The following is a 17,105-nucleotide window of genomic DNA, read 5'->3' on the forward strand; positions in this document are numbered from 1 at the left end:
CCATTGAGCCAGCTATTAATAATATCTAGAAATTTAGTAATAACTTCAAAAGAGCATTATATAAAGGTTACATTGTGTGAGAAACTTTTAGAGTTTCACTTTGCTAAAGTAAAAGTGAAGGAAGTGATATTTTTCTAATACAAAAGAATTCTGGCCAAGTATTATCCATACATTTAGCAATTAGATTCCAAATATCATTAAAATTAAAAATCTTGGTGAGTAGAGTTCTTAGATCTATGCTTCAAAACATCCTAATAATTCCTAGATGACATACAGATCAGAGGTGGTATTCAGTAGGTTCTGACCAGTTCTGCAGAATCGGTAGCGGAAATTTTGAGTAGTTCGGAGAACCGGTAAATGCCACCTCTGACTGGCCCCACCTCCATCTATTCTTTGCCTCCAGAGTCCCAGCTGATCAGGAGGAAATGGAGATTTTGCAGTAACCTTCCCCTGGAGTGGTTAGGGAATGGAGATTTTACAGTATCCTTCCTCTGCCATGCCCCCAAGCCAAACCAGTGGTGAGTTTCAAAAATTTGTGGAACCTACTCTATGGGTGTGGCCTCCTTTGTGGGAGTGGCTTGCCGGCCATGTAAACTGGTGGGAGTGGCTTGCCGGCCATGTGTTTTCTTTCTTTCTTTCTTTCTTTCTTTCTTTCTTTCTTTCTTTCTTTCTTTCTTTCTTTCTTTCTCTCTTTCTCTCTTTCGCTCTTTCTCTCTCTCTCTTTCCTTCCTTTTGTCTCTCAGTCCCTTTTTTCTTTTTTTCTTTCATCTCTCTCTCACTCTTTTTCTTTTTTATTTATTTCTTCCTTTTTTCTCTTTCTCTTTCTCTGTGTGAGTCTGTCTGTCTGTCTCTCTCTCTCTGTGTGTGTATGTGTGTGTGTGTGTGGCTCTTTGCCTCTCCCTCCCTCCCTTCTTCCCTCCCTCTGTGTCTCTCTATATGATTCTCTCTCTATGTCTGTCTCTCTCTCTCTGTGTATCTCTCTCCTCCCTCCCTCTGTGTCTGTCTCTCATTCCCTCCATCTCTCTGTGCCTTTGTCTGTCTGTCTGTCTCTATCACACACACACACACACACACACACACACACACACACACACACACTGTGGTCACCTTGTTGAGTGTTTTTTGCAGCATTCTGCAGACATAGGAGCAAAATATATGGTTAAAAGTACCTGGCAGCGCCGTTCTTCCCTGGGGGGCTCCGCAGAACATCCCAAGACCAATGCCACCACATCTGCCCTCTTTGGGGACAGGTACTTTTCAGAAGGACAAGGCCTCGCTGGTCCCCCTCACGTTCCTCGTGTTCCAGCCACGGCCCCACGCCATGGAGCAACTCCAGAGCCCATCCATGACCCCCATGGAAAACATATGTGCACACACACAGCCTGCACAATTACAGGTCCGGAAAGTGAAGCCTCTACAAGCCCGGGCAAATGAGAACAAGTTCTGAAGGCTCCAGGATGAGGGACGGAATCTTCGCCGCAGGCCAGTAAAGCTTTGTCCACCAGAGGCAGCAGGACCAAAGCCCCTCTCCCAACTGGCCCTTCCTCCCTCTGAGGGCGAGGGACCCGGCTGCCCCACTGCCTCTGGCTTCCTTCCGAGAGTCTCCACTCTCCGGGGCTGTAATTGTGCAGGCTGTGCGTGCGGGCTTATGTTTTCCATGGTGGTGACGGATGGGCTCCGGAATCGCTCCATGCCTTGGAAAACAGCGGGGCAGCTGGGACAAGGGAGTGCAACCCATGCGACTTGTTCAAACAGCAAAAGAAAGGGACAGGAGAGGAGTTTGGCTGTTTGAAAAGCCCCGCGTGGAACTCCTCTCCTGTTCTTTCTTTTGCTGTTTGTACATGCAGTGCGGATCACACTCCCTTGTCTTTCGTAGCCAGCTCATTTCCAATTGGGGTGGGGATCCATGGAGAGGGATGGAAAAAATCAATTTCTTCCTCCCTCCCCCAATTGGAAACGAGGTGGCTGTGAAAGAAAAGGGAGCACAACCCACACGGCTTGTTCAAACAGCAAAAGAAAGGGACAGGAGAAGAGTTCGGCTGTTTGAAAAGCCCCGCTTGTAACTCCTCTCTTCTTTTGCTGTTTCTACATGCCGAGCGGGTTGTGTTGCCTTGTCTTTCATAGCCACTTCATTTCCAGTTGGGAAGGAGATCCATGGAGAGGGACAAAAAATATCAATAAGAAGAAACCTTACCAAAGAATAAGCAACTAGAAGCTGTAGAACCTATTTCTAAATGAGCAGGTATAGAATTATCTGTAAATTTCATGCATGCAGCCTGATCAGTCCTTAATCTAGAACTGTAGCTTGTGATGATATAAAAGTTGGGAATCAGTAGAATGCTTCAACAATAGGCATTTCCCAGGATAGTTTGAGAAAAATGGCACTGACCAAACAATCCGAACCCATTGCAATCCAAGAGGTTGCAATGATGGAAGTAGTCAGGGAAGATTTTAATATGCAGCCACTCTTTGATAGTTATGGTTTCATCTAGGATGCTATGGATGTTTCCGTAGAATTAGATACATTATTTCAGCCTCTTCCCGTGCTAGATATGCCCATTGTTTTCATACTGGATGAAGACAACAAAGTCATATATTGAATTGTATGATTTCTCATGATTCCAATTTGAAATTAGGTCTTCAGATGTTAACACATCAGCTTAATTAATTAATGAATAATCTGCACTTAAACATTATCCTATGATGGGACATTACATTATTTAATATAAACTAGTTAGAAATGTGAGAAGGACCTGAAATCAATAATCGCTGATGTCCATAGATTCTGCCTAAATGATCCATTACATCTGGGGAATCATTTGTAAAATGGATACCTTACATATAACATTATGATCCGATTGACTTCAATGGTTAAATTTATACTGACTTGGATGGAACAGTCAGTCAGTTACAAAATAAGATGCAATTCTTGGGTATTTCCAGATAGTGGAATAGATGCCAGAAGTTGTCTGAAGAGCATATAGCATTAGATAAACAGTTAAAATGACCACAAATAACAAAACATAATGAGACAGAAACTGAGGCCATATGTATATTTAAAAAGCACCATTTGATCCAATGGAAAAGCAAAATGTTCCCTTCTGGTTGCTTCTATTGAACTGGAAAGTAAATCAAGAACAAATATGTCTAACTTATTATTCTGTCTCACTCTATTGACATATCAGAAGGACATTTTGAAAAAGAAGATGAAATCAACAGTAGCATTTCTCTCTCTCTCTCTTTCTTTCTCTCTTTCTTTCTTTCTTTCTTTCTTTCTCTTTCTGTGGTTGGGTATACTATGTGTATTTGCATCTTTAAAGGAAAAAAGAAAATATTTTAATATACATTTAGGATTTACATTGAAAATGAACATTGCAAATCACATCTAGCTATTTTGTTCCTTGTTCAATCTCCAGGCTCATATCTATACCTTGATTTTTTTTCCTGGCAGTTCTTGTCTTTCCCTCACTGAGTATCTTGTTTGTAGTGAGAAGATCCAAACGTATTTGTTATATTATTATATTTTGTGGTTAATACTATGGGGTATGTGTTCTTTGCATACCTAAAGTGGTGGTGGATTCCTGCATCCCTACCTTCTTCGTAATCCTATCTACAGACTTTCTCTGCATAGCTATTGTCTTTTCTGTCTTGGTGGCTGGTGGATCCTTGTAATCTTTTCTTTTGCTGAGCCACTTGCATTTTGTATGCTATGATTGTGGGAGCTACATTCTGTCTACAGTTTTATGGACAACATAACATCTTTTTTGCAACCTTTGCATACAGTACATGTTATTAACTAGGTTCTATCAGCAGCTAATGGAGATAATTGCCCTTTCATCCATTTGTTGTCTACCTAGCAGGAAAACACTTAGCTTTTCCATTTAGTTGTCCTATATAGATTTGTATTTCTTTGCTCAGACATGCACATACCTAAATATTTTTTATACTAGAATCTCTTTAACCAAAGAAGAGATATAAAATATATTACACGATTGGCATGCACACCAGAAAACAATCACATTATATCAAAATAATGCCCCATTAAGCAATAGCCAGGTTGTCACAAATTTCTTTTGTTCTTACAGTTTGGGCCCATTTAGCAAAGAAACAAATATAGGAGTGAGGCTACAGCATTCAGGAATCCTGGAAGTCCTATCACCATTTAGAAGCAGTCTGGCAGTAAACTTCCCTGCTCATAATTACTTTTCCATTTTTCTTCCGCCCCCAGTTTTATTAGCTATACTGTGGTAATGAAAATTAGCAGCATGTTTATGGATGCATCAATTGCTGGGGATGAAGGGAAAGAAGCAACACATTCAATCTACCTACCTCAGCGGTGAACCTTTTGGCGTTGCAATGCCATAGCCTTTGGAATCCAAGTTACCTCCCACCTTCATGGTGTCACATGGTTTTCGCTGTTCAATGTACTCATTCATGGTGGACTCTAGCAGGTAGGCATACTTCCCTTTGGATCTCCTCACACGCTTCATCCCCTCTTCTGTTGTCGGCACGAAAACAGAGGGCTCAGCTGACTTCATGTACGTCCACATCTTCTCAAAAACCGCTATTTTAGATCTCTGTCCAGAATAGCATAAATCCGCTGCTCTTAGCATGCGTTAATACACAGAGCAGAGATTCATACACCAAGGAAGACACAAATTTGTTGGGCTGTGTGTGCCTACACGGTGCACAGCTAAAGAAAGGATATTACTCAAATTAGGGGCTGGTTTATAGAGGTGAACAGAGAAATGGATGGATTGTATGAATTGGTGCCATTCACTGGCACATTTTATGGAATAAAAATTACCTTAAGCAGAAGGGAGATAGAAGAAAAAATAATTTAAAACTTAAAAGCTTTTGTGAAAGCTAGATTCTAGGAATTATGTTGGAAGTGGTAGCACATTTGCTAAATTCTAATCCTAAAAAGGAAATGTAATTTAGTGGCAAAAGGGAAAGCATGCAAATCAGGTGTTTCAATTTGAATTCCTCAAATCTCTGGTGTTTAAAGGATATTGGTATAGGAAAGCCTTCTGGAAAACAACTGCCACTTGGAATAGACAACACTGAAATAGTCTGACTCCGTATTAGTCAAACTCATCGGACTGAGAATAAAAGCAACAGAACTGTACTGCAATCCACAGACTTGAGCAGGAAGACTGAAGGAAACATTAGAGAGAAGTGAGAGACAGAAGAAACTAGACCACAGAAAAGAAGTGTACTTTTGGTAGCTTGGTATGTAAGCCACTGTTGAATTACTTAAATATATTTGCATATTGTAAATGGTGCCATTAAATTACAGAGCTAACTAAGTATTTATTATTCTCTAAACCTGAGCTACAAGTCACAGGGTAATTACTTTTGATGCTGCTAAGTGTAATTACTCAGTAATCTGTGGAAGCATATAATTACTCCATGTTTCAAGGGTATTTATGGTAACTGGCAGATGGGCTATATTTCCTGGGCTAGCACAAGTCTTGCTTTTGTACATGAAAATCAGAACTAATTTCTCTTACCCGAAAGAATTCTTTAGTAGAACCACCATCCAAAGTCCCATAAGCAATCTCTGTTTGCTTGGCCAAGTCTTCTGCGCTCTCTATGGGAGACACCATCCTCTCTACTGTTAAAAATGCAGCTAAATTGGCTGTATAAGATGAAATGATGATCAAAGTAAAAAACCACCAAACTCCACCAACTATGCGTCCAGACAGGGATCTACCGAAAAAGAAAATGCAACAAAAGATATGGTGAGAAAAGAAAATAAGAAGGATAATATGCAGAATCTGTTTCCACAGAAGCACTAATGAAATAATTATTTTATTATACTGTTATTATATTTTGTATGTTAATCCTGTTTTAAGATGGGAACGACAGCCATTTAGAGTCCTTTCAGATTGCAACCTATAAAACTCAGGAATGAATGAATTCTTGGTAAGCAGCATTCACAATTAGCTCTTGGCCTAAATGAGAATGAAGAATTAGCTAGACCTACATTAACAGCTGCCAGTTAGCTTCACTAATAACTTAATCTCTATACATTCTCTATTATCAATTACCTACTAGGACACCATTAATATAGAACATGGAAGAAATACATTGTTGGAAGAAAAATAGAGGGTTTTTAAAAAGACTAACTGACATTTATCTCCATCATCCTCAATTTGCCACTGCAGATAGATCATAAAATGCAGAAAATCATCATACGAAAAATGAAACAATGGAAGAACAGAATGGGGGTTTTGTTATCACAATATGATAAAAGGAAGACCATTTGCACTGACCAGCATGAAAGTCTTGCCTCTGTGTTGCAGAAAAAATGAGATACGTAATATCACATATATATGCTTATGGACATATGAAATTTAGTTAGCACATTGATACTACTTTTTTGTCCAGTGCAATAGATATGGTTAATATAAGTAAAATTAGGGAGAACAGGGACTGAAGTACTGAATTTCTTTGTAAAACTGAAGTGAGACTATATTATGTATATGTGTGGCAAGAAAAAAAATCTCTATAGGCCTTCAGCTCAACCCATTTAAAAATGAGTAACAAGATAGCTTTATAGTGTAAAAAGAAGAATGGTCTATTTAAAAAAAAACAAGAAACAGAGTGGTGGAATTTCAACTTCCTTGCTTTGTAGTGGAAATCTCACACATTAAAGAAAGTACCGGTAACTACCTACAGTTCTATAGATTTATTGGAAAGAAACCTATATATTTTAACATTTGGGAAAGATCTTATTCTAGCTTCTTTATCTGGCAGAAGGTACAGTTTACAGAAAGGGAAAGTGTGACGCAACCATTATGTTGGTTGTCTCTAGGGCAAAGTGAAGAAAAAATACTATGTTTAAAGAGCCCAGCAAATCAAAATAATTTCACCCATAGGTTCCTCCCTGTCCCCCCACCCCACTGCATGCTTTAGCTTTATTGAAAGTTGGAAAATGAGTTCCAAATGATGTGTAGGGTCATTTATGATATCTTTCAAAAAGGTAAAATCCTATTAAATTCAGTAAAATGTACTTCGTGGAGAATGCTACCTTATAGTCCTAATGATACACCCTAACCAGCATTGCAAATTACAGGCCTATTTTCCCCCCCAATATTTGCTCTGGAAGATTAAAGGATGCAGTTCAAATAGCATCTATCTTTCTAAATGTGATATATATGCAGAAAACCATTTTTGTGTTGCACATTTGGGCATAGCAGGTGCTTTGATATAACACTTAATTATTTCCTTGGCTCAGCTGATAAGGGAGGAGATCTGGTGTCTTAGAGGCTAATACAACTGCCTAGCATGTAAAAACAGCCCAGGTTCGAATCCCAGTAAGGGTATGGCTAGCTGATAAGAGCTAAATAGCATGAAATAGATCTATACTAGTCTCCCTTTATTTATTTATCAACACAAATGCTATATGTACGTACGTATGTACGTACGTACGTACGTACGTACGTACGTACGTATGTATGTATGTATGTATGTATGTATGTATGTATGTATTGTGTCACAACCCCTGGTATGCCGAAATATGGGAGGGAGCATACTGCTTCCCTTTTCTGTCTTTCGGCTCACCCTAGGAGCCATCCAGGCAGACATTTTTTTATGTTGGCTTTGTTACATTTGTGTTGCATTTGTGCTGATAAATAAATAGAGACTAGTATAGATCTATTTCAAGCTATTTAGCTCTCATCAGCTAGCCACACCCTTACTGGGAGTCGAACCTGGGCTGTATTACATATCAGGCAGTTGTATTAGCCACTAAGCCACAGGCTCTTCTCCTTTATCCAATTATTCTCTTGACACAATACATACCTATTTCCCTAGCTTAGCTGATAAAGGAGGAGAGCCTATGGCTTAGTGGCTAATACAATTGCCTGATAGGTAATATAGCTGACGTTCGATTCCCAGTAAGGATATGCCTAGTTGATGAGAGCTAAACAGCTTGAAATAGATCTATACTAGTCTCCCTTTATTTATTTATCAGCACAAATGCAACACAAATGCAAAACACACACACACAACACACACACACACACACACACACACACACACACACACACACACACACACACACACACACACACACACACACACACACACATATATATATATATATATATATATATATATATATATATATATATATATATATATATATATATATATAGTATTTGTGCTGATAAATAAATAAAGGGAGACTAGTATAGATCTATTTCAAGCTATTTAGCTCTCATCATCAGCTAGCCATACTCTTACTGGGAATTGAACCTGGGCTGTGTTACATATTAGCCACTAAGCCACAGGCTGTCTTCCTTTATCAGCGCGTGCGCGCGCGCGCGCACACACACACACACACACACACACACACACACACACACGTGTGTGTGGAGTGCTGGTTTTGTTTCAGTAAGTGGATTGACTGGCTGTGTAGTTGTAATATGATTGGTAGATTGGTGCTGATTGGTGCTGGCTTTGTGTCCATTGTTGTTTTGTTCTGTAATGGCCTGGGTGGTGGGTGGGGCTCGTTTGTTGACTAAGGCTGGTTTCCAGATGTCTGGTAGGTGAGAGGTATCATCACGTCTATTCATGTTGTGGTGGTATTTCTCTATTTCGATAGCTTCCATAATTATTCTCTTGTTGAAGTGTTCAGTTTTGGAGATTAATTTGGTTCCTTTAAAATCAATTTCATGTTCTGTAGCTTTAAGGTGCTGGAAAAGGGAGGATTTTTTTTCTTTTTTTCTTATTGCGTTCTTGTGTTCTGCGGTGTGTGCATTTATTCTCCTGTTAGTTTGTCTTATGTATGTTGCAGGGCACACTAACATACAGCCAGCACCAATCAGCACCAATCTACCAATCATGATACAATCAATCCACTTACTGAAACAAAGCCAGCACTACACACACACACACACACACACACACACACACACACACACAGACACACACACCAAGATTTATAGAAAGATGGCAGAGGAAACCTTCCTGCTCACCAGAACCTACAAGAAACTTGAAGTACGAAGAGCTACTATCTTATGTGACCTCACATTCCTACGCAACTGCCAAGACAAAAGCCTGATTCTCACATGCTTCCAACTAAAATTCCATTCTAAAAACTCAGCCACTGAAAGGATCCTGAAAAGAACTGAATTAGCCCTAATCAGAAATGAACTCCACAGAAAAAGGTTCCTAATAGACCAAACCAACCGACACCTATTCACTCTTCACCTCAAACTCAGCAACAAAATCTACCCAGTACTCTGGGACAAATCCAAACAACTAGCCCTCTGGAGAGCCGAAATAGAGGCAGACACACACACCAACAAACACTACAGACTAGAAAAACAACAGAAGCACAACCCCGCTCCACAGCAACTCATGAAACTAACAGTACACAACATATCAGACAGAACCCTCACCACAGCTGAAACCAATGTCATTTCCAGAGGATTCAACTTTGCAGTCGCCCCTAAACACATCCCCTCTGAAGACATCATATGTGGAGTTGAAGCTACACTCATCAAAATCAACCCAAATGAAGCCAATAAAATCAGACTTGCAGTCACCAACGTCCTTTGCTCCAGCAACCCACCCAGAAGCAACTTACAGCAAGAAGAACAAAACGCACTCACCAACCTGAGGAAAGACAACAACATAACCATTCTCCCAGCAGACAAAGGTAACACCACAGTGGTGATGAACAAATCTGACTACCAAGCCAAACTATCCCAGCTACTCCAAGACCCCGCTTACAAACCTCTAAACATAGACCCCACCACCTACCTGGAAAAAACCACCAAATCCAAAATAAAAGCCTCTCCCATAAGTGAAGAGATCCAGCAAAGAATCATCTCCAGAGAGACCCATAGTCAGCTCCACAGGCTCACCTCTACAGAATCTTGCCAAATTCCTCGCCAAACAGCTCCAACCCTACGCAGAATCCATCACCTCACACGTACAAAACTCACTCCACTTCATAGAAACAATAAAGAAACAAAACCTACAACCCAGTGACCCACTCATGAGCTTCGATGTTTAGGTATTTAGGTATTTATTGGGATTTATATGCCGCCCTTTTCCCTGAGGGGACTCAGGGCGGCTTACAACCACAAGGAAGGGGAGGTGCAAGGTCAAAACATAACAATATGTGAACAACAGAAAAGTAATAAAAACCCAACTTTCATTCAACAGTCAAACACTCGGGCGGGTAATTAGGAGCCTATCCCCAGGCCTGCTGGGAGAGCCAGATCTTGAGGGCTGCGCGGAAGGTCTGGATAGTGGTGAGGGTGCGGATCTCCATGGGGAGCTCGTTCCACAGGGTCGGGGCAGCAACAGAAAAGGCTCTCCTCCGCGTGGTCGCCAGTCGGTATTGACTGGCGGATGGGATTCGGAGGAGGCCCAGTCTGTGCGATCTAATTGGTCGATTTAGGGAGGTAATCGGCAGAAGGCGGTCTCTCAAGTACCCAGATCCACTACCATGGAGTGCTTTAAAGATGGTCATCAGTATCCTGAAGCGCACCCGGAGACCAACAGGTAGCCAGTGCAGCTCGCGGAGGACAGGTGTAACGTGGGCGAACCGTGGTGCGCCCACTATCACTCGCGCGGCTGCATTTTGGACTAACTGTAGTCGCCGGATGCACTTCAGGGGCAACCCCATGTAGAGCCCATTGCAGTATTCCAGTCTAGAGATCACAAGGGCTCGAGTGACTGCTGTGAGAGCCCCCCGATCTAAGTAGGGCCGCAACTGGCGGACCAGGCGAACCTGGGCAAATGCCCCCCTGGTCACAGCCGACAGCTGGTGATCAAAAGTCAGCTGTGAATCCAGGAGGACTCCTAAGTTGCGGACCCTATCTGAGGGGTATAGAATTTGACCCCCCAGTCTAAGCGTTGGTGTATTAGCCAAATTATTGGGGGGGAAACACAACAGCCACTCGGTCTTATCCGGGTTGAGTACCAGTTTGTTAGCACTCATCCAGTTCTTAACGGCCTCCAGACCCTGGTTCATCACGTCCACCGCTTCATTGAGTTGGCACGGGGCGGACAGATACAATTGTGTATCATCCGCATATTGGTGGTATTTTATCCCGTGCCTCCGAATGATCTCGCCCAGCGGTTTCATGTATATGTTAAATAGTAGGGGTGATAGGACCGAACCCTGGGGTACCCCACATGTTAGGGGCCTCAGGGACGATCTCTGCCCCCCAACTAACACCGACTGCGACCTGTCCGAGAGGTAGGAGGAGAACCACCGCAGAACAGTGCCTCCCACTCCCACCTCCCGCAGTCGTCGCAGAAGGATACCATGGTCGATGGTATCGAAAGCCGCTGAGAGGTCCAGGAGAACCAGGATGGACGCATAGCCTCCATCTCTGGCCCTCCAGAGATCATCGGTCAATGCGACCAAAGCGGTTTCTGTGCTGTAACCAGGCCTGAAGCCGGACTGGAAGGGGTCAAGGTAACTAGCTTCCTCCAAGGCCCGTTGAAGCTGAAAGGCCACCACCTTCTCAACAACCTTCCCGATAAAGGGAAGGTTGGAGACAGGACGAAAGTTATTTAAAATGGCTGGATCTAACGATGGCTTCTTCAGGAGGGGTCTCACCACCGCCGTTTTAAGTACGGCGGGGAAGTGCCCCTCCCGAAGGGAGGCGGTGACAACCGCCTGGATCCAGCCATGTGTCACCTCCCTGCTGTTAGCCACCAGCCAGGAGGGACACGGGTCCAGAATACAAGTGGAGGCACTTACAGCTCGAATGGCCTTGTCCACATCCCCTGAGGCAACTTCCTGGAACTCAACCCAGAGCTGATGTAACAGATGATCCTCCTGCGTCTCAGCTGGATCTACTGCGGTGGAGTCCAGGTCCGATCGAAGCCGAGCTACTTTGTCCGCCAAGAATTGAGCATAATCCTCAGCCCTACCCTGCAAGGGGTTTCCCGCCTCCCTCCTATTAAGGAGGGAGCGGGTTATCCTGAACAGGGCGGCTGGGCGTGACTCGGCGGACGCGACCAAGGAAGAAATATATGATCTTTTCGCAGCTCTTAATGCTCGGACATAGTCCTTGGTGCAGGTAGTTAAGAGTGCTCGGCTTGCCTCGGACCTATCGGACCTCCACTGGTGCTCTAGGCATCTCCTCCGGCGTTTCTTCTCCCGGAGTTCCTCGGTGAACCAGGGAACTCTCCGGGATCCACTGACCCGGAGGGGCCGTAGTGGCGCAATCCGGTCGAGAGACTCCGACGCCGCCGAGTACCAGGCGGCAGCCAGAGTCTCCGCCGAACTGTGGGCGAGGGTATCAGGAATAACCCCAAGCTCCGTCTGGAACCTCAGAGGATCCATAAGTCGCCTGGGGCGGAACCACCTGGTCGGTTCCTCCTCCCTACGGTGGGGGTTTGGCCTCCGGAAGTCAAGCCTCAGTAGGCAATGGGCTTCGATGTTATATCCCTCTTCACCCAAGTGCTATAAAAGAAGCCTTGACAGCTATCCAAAACAAATACAACCCCCCTAAGCACATCCTGGACCTGACCAACCACTGCCCAACCAACACATACTTCATCCATAATGGATAAAGATACAAACAGATAGAAGGAGAACCCATGGGATCACCCCTCTCACCTGTCATCACAAACTTATACATGGAACATTTTGAAACTAACGCCTTAGATAAATCTGAACACAAATCCAAACTCTGGCTTAGATATGTAGATGACACTTTTGTAATTTGGCCACATGGGAAAGAAAAACTGGACAACTTCCTCACATATCTCAACAGCCTACACCCCAAAATACAATTCACTATGGAAATAGAAGCTAACAACCAACTTCCCTTTCTGGATGTCCTAATCTACAAAAAACTCAATGGCTCCTTGGGACACACCATCTAGCAGAAAAAACACACACCAACCGCTACCTAAACACACAATCCCATCACTACCCTGCACAGATCAACTCTGTAGCCAAGACCCTCATCTCCAGAATCAAATGCCTAGCTGACAAAGACCACCTGAAAACTGAATTACACACTCTCACAAATGTATTAATCTCCAACAGATTCCAAAGAAAAACAATTACCAACCTATGGATTCAAAAGGAGACACCCCCCAAGAACTGAGACACAGAACAGGACAATGGCATCGCCCTCCTCCCTTACATCAAAGGCACCACAGATAAAATCAGCAAAATTCTCCATAAGCACAATATCAAGCTAGCCTTCAGCAGTGACCAAAAAATAGCCAACATCTTAAAAAACTCCAAAGACAAAATCCAGCTAGAAAACCAAGGAGTCTACGAAATACCATGCAAAATCTGCCCTGCAACATACATTGGACAAACTAATAGGAAAATAAATGCAAGCATATATATTCCCATATCCATGTAAGAGTTCCTTAATTTCCTTTCTGGCACATGAATGAGAAAGCCTTAAGTCATTCTTAGGTGTATTGGTATTTGTCTTTCCCACCTGAAGCTCACAGTGTGTAATGATATCTACAAGGTAAATACATTGGTTATGCTTTGTTATCCATAACCTAGGAGGAGTGACAGAAGGGACTGGAAAGAGTCAAGATAGGGATTAACAGTAAGGAGAGAAAATTTCATGCTAGTATAATTTATGCTAACATAGAGAAGAAGAAAGATTCTTAGCTTGGTCTGAAAGGGGGGAATTGAAATCCATCTTTCTCACTGCAAGTGTTAATACCATCCTTTTTGAATTTTGAGAAAAATATACAAGATTCAGGAGAAAAAAACCCTCTTTAACAAATGTCTGACATTTTCAGATAATATTCCTAGTGTTATTCTATGGATAGATGGGTCTAAAATGTGGTCTGATACTTTATAGTTCAAATGTTTAGGGGTGTCTAGCCCTTATATTTTCTTTATGTAAAAATCATGTAATCAGGTTAAGGCACAATATGATTCATTTGTTAAATGCAAAGTTGTTATTGTTAACCTGCGGTTTAGCCCCTGAAATATTATCATTGGGAAAGAATGGAAGAAATATTAGTGAAATAGATGGGGCAGGTACAAATGAAGATTATCATTATCTGGTCCCCTTAAAAATTAAATTAACAAGGCAGGGGAATTCTTCAGTGTGAAGTCTGAGAGAATATAACAGCAAGGTAGCTATTTTCTATTCTTCAGATTTGTGAAGGAAGTGAAAAAAGAACAATGTAGCATCAGGATGAAACTCTGACTGGTAAACCCATTCCTGTTACAATATTGAGTCTTTCTACCTTACCAACTGTGCAAATTATATGCTGCCTTTGTAATTTTTAAATGGCTGGCATTTTGTGTCCAGAGTTGAGGCTCTTAGGACTTTTTTTTTTGTATTTAATCTTCTATACTTTCTCAGCCTGCAAGAATAATTCAATTGCCAAAAATAAACAAAACCTCAAATCACTCTTTCAGAAAGGGTGTTTCAATTCAGTTCTGCAATTTAATGGAGGTCAAGTTACATTATAAAGTTAGGGCAACTTGAACGGCAAATGAGAACAGTTCTAGTCCTCTGTGGCCTGCCCTGCATAATAACCCCTTGCTAAGGCAAAACACAGAACCTCTTTTCATTGTCATGCAAGAAAGAGAGCTGTTTTTTTGTAATATTTCAACAGATCATCAAATAGGTCCTAAAGAATCAAAATATTCTGGATTTGGCTATTTTCTGATTGTCCTCCCCCAAAGCAATGGATTTCTCCAAAAGAGAATACAGGAAATCCTAGACTTATGACCATCCATTTAACGTTATGATATTGCTAAAAAAAAAGTAACTTATGACCATTCTCACATTTGTAATCGTTGTGGTATCTCCATGTGGTCACATGATTAAAATTTGGGAGCTTGGCAATTTGCATGTATTGACAAGAGTTGCTGCATCCTGGGGTCATGTTACCACCAGGTGCAGCCTTCCCAGGGGACTTCTGACAGGTAAAGTCAATGGGTGAAGCCCAATTCGTTAACAACTATGTGATTGATTTAATGATTTGTTTAATAACTGTGGCAGAAAGGACATAAAACTGGGTATGATTCAGTTAACAACCACTTTCTTACTGAAGGAAGTTCTGGTCCCAACTGTAATCATAAGCTGAGGACTACTTGAGCTAAGGTGGTACAGTGGTTAGAGGCAGTACTTCAGGCTACTTCTGCTGAGTACCAGCTGCCTGCAATTTGGCAGTTCAAATCTCAGCAGACTCAGCCTTCCATTCTTCTGAGGTGGCTAAAATGAGGACTCAGATTGTTGGGGGTGATATTCTGACTGTGTAAATCGCTTAGAGAGGGCTGTAAAGCGGTATATAAGTCTGTTGATATTGCAACATATATAAAACAAATGGTTATTTTTAACTTTAGACCCCTGAAATATATTGAGACTGCAATTCTCAGAGTTCCTGCCACTGTAGATATGCTTTGGAATTCTGGGAATGGAAATCCCGATGAATATAAATATGTCATGTTGGGGAAAGATTGTTCTAAGTAATATCTTGTCTTCCCAAACTTGCAAAAAACATAATCTAAAAGTATTATTTTTTTAATCATAGACAGGGAAATATGACAGTATGATTTCCCCATACAAAAAAATGGCAAATGGGACAATCTCCTTAATTAAAGGAAGTATTTCTTCTGAGAGGAATTGTGGCGGGTTGCAATTTTGCACTCAGAAGAATTTTCTTTTTAAAAAAAAACTAGACCGCTATGCATTGTTTTATCCTTTGATATATTACATGCCTGAATCATATCCAAACATAGCACATACAAACCTGCATAATTTGACTTTATATCAAACCTGAAAATTAATAACATTTCTTAGTGCCTAAGCCATTAAACTACTTGTAGAAAAGTATTTGGGAAGGATACCAGGTTGCTTACTGTTGTGGTGAAAATGCCCACTTAAATAAGGAACCAAAATGTTTGGAGATAGATGGAGCAATATATCCTTTATTGGTTTGCACAACTTGCAGGGATCCCTGGGCTCTTGGCAGAAAGAATCCAAAAGAACCCTAAGGTTACAGAATTTCCCCCCCCTCCTTGCCAGTTACTTAGAAGCACTTATAACACACTACATATAAGAATAGTTGCCTAACATTGACTGTCTTCATGCTTGCTGTTAAGGCCACTTTAACTGACAAACTGTATATGGGTGCTTCCTCCAGCTGCAATTTATAGAGCTTTTCTTTCTCTCTAAAGCTGGCTCAAACTGGTTCAGTTGCTATTAATTTGATCCCAGACTTCATTGAGTCATCTTAATTCCTTAGTCCCAGTGGATCTGTTACAGAGGGATTACATGGCTTGTTCTATTAGATTGTCATTTCTGAGGAAAAGTGAAATGGATATATGTGCATAAAGGTCTGAATAGAGACATGATCAAGTACCCCCACCCCTACTCTATTTATAATTGAACAATTTTAACACAAAAATAAGCCACACTCAGATACTGCACAACAGTCATTCTGATACACCATCTTCCAAATGTATTGGGCTATTTTTTCCAGAATATCTGGTGAATTAATTACAATCCTGGAAGATTTACCCCAATTTTTCCGAAAGTTATCAATGGTTGAGAAAACTGATGAAGATGAATATCAGCACTCGAAAATATCAATTAAACAGGAAAGCACATAATCTTTTAGGATGGGCGATACAAAGATGAGATATTTCCCCGAAAAGATACTCTGCAGGGATGAAGAATGCATGAGAAGCTTAGGGATAAGAAGAGCTGGTGAAAATATGTTTCTGTGGCATTAATTTCTTGGTCTGGGCTACCTAGTAGGGTGACAGTTTCTGTCCACTTATTCTTGTACATGTCCTTGTTCTTTGTTGACTCCCAATGCTTCACAGGAGCAAAAGCAGCTCTTCTTTTCAAGGATTGGCCAATGTAAAAGAGTCTCTAGGTAAAGGTGTAGCTAGGCTTAGTTTAAATCCAAGAAATGGTCCTAAAGTCTTGTTTTATCTTTATCCTCTATTAATGAATAGCTGCTATTTACTCTTTTCAGAAACAAAAGGCTCAATATTTTAGGCTTCGCATAACAGAACAGCAACAAGTAACATCTTTGTAATTATATCCTAGCTGGCTTCTTTTGTATGAGACCAGCTATGGACATGAAGATATTGAGAATCTATAGTCATTGTCATT

The 17,105-nt window shown here is 41.5% G+C and overlaps 1 protein-coding gene across 3 annotated transcripts in view; it reads right to left on the reverse strand.

Annotated features, from left to right (window-relative positions):
* GRIA1 (glutamate ionotropic receptor AMPA type subunit 1) overlaps nt 1-17,105 on the reverse strand; it is a 242,069-nt gene that overhangs the window by 17,560 nt on the left and 207,404 nt on the right. For all 3 annotated transcript variants that reach the window (XM_014071070.2, XM_014071071.2, XM_014071069.2), the window contains exons 12-13: nt 5,514-5,712; nt 4,330-4,577 (exon numbers count right to left, since the gene is read on the reverse strand). In XM_014071070.2, the coding sequence (XP_013926545.1) occupies nt 4,330-4,577; nt 5,514-5,712 (447 nt within the window). The remainder of the gene's footprint in view (nt 1-4,329; nt 4,578-5,513; nt 5,713-17,105) is intronic.

The sequence above is a fragment of the Thamnophis sirtalis genome, unplaced genomic scaffold (assembly GCF_051295495.1).
Source record: "Thamnophis sirtalis isolate CommonGarterSnake01/CBP01778 unplaced genomic scaffold, rThaSir2_p1.2 scaffold_3, whole genome shotgun sequence".
Classification (NCBI taxonomy): Eukaryota; Metazoa; Chordata; class Lepidosauria; order Squamata; family Natricidae; genus Thamnophis; species Thamnophis sirtalis.